The sequence below is a fragment of the Antrostomus carolinensis genome, unplaced genomic scaffold (genome assembly GCF_000700745.2).
Source record: "Antrostomus carolinensis isolate BGI_N321 unplaced genomic scaffold, ASM70074v2 scaffold4705, whole genome shotgun sequence".
Lineage (NCBI taxonomy): Eukaryota > Metazoa > Chordata > Aves > Caprimulgiformes > Caprimulgidae > Antrostomus > Antrostomus carolinensis.
The window spans coordinates 76,362-76,742 of NW_010316961.1; the positions used below are offsets into that span (position 1 = coordinate 76,362).

Genomic DNA, 381 nt, shown 5'->3' on the forward strand with positions numbered 1-381 from the left:
GTCGGACACCACTACCTTCCCCCCATACACCTCCGAGCTGGAGCCCGAGGACACCACCCACCTGCACCGTCTGGACGCTGGGGATGGTACGTGGCTGCATGACGGGCTGCCCACGGGTCGCTCCCGCAGCAGCTCGGGATGCCCTCCCTGGGGATTTGCTTTTTATGGGCCTGTTGTCTCTCAGTGCAGCTGCCTGGGGCTGGCTCCAGCCACCTGCCCAAGGGCTTGATGCTGCTGGGGCACAGGTCACACCTCAGCTGTGTGGGGACTTGGGAACAGGGCCACTATGGCCACTGCAGGGAGCTCTGGGGCAGGAGTGTGGCCTGATGGCTGGGGAAGTGCTGGGTGTGGGGGCAATCCCCATAGCCCTTCCCATCTGGG

At 65.1% G+C, this 381-nt stretch overlaps 1 protein-coding gene across 1 annotated transcript in view; it reads left to right on the top strand.

Annotated features, from left to right (window-relative positions):
• Positions 1-381, top strand: part of SNORC (secondary ossification center associated regulator of chondrocyte maturation) — an 8,902-nt gene that overhangs the window by 8,372 nt on the left and 149 nt on the right. Inside the window, 1 exon segment of the mRNA XM_010168399.1 lies at positions 1-90. This exon segment is cut by the window's left edge and continues 17 nt beyond it. Coding sequence (XP_010166701.1) covers positions 1-90 — 90 coding nt within the window.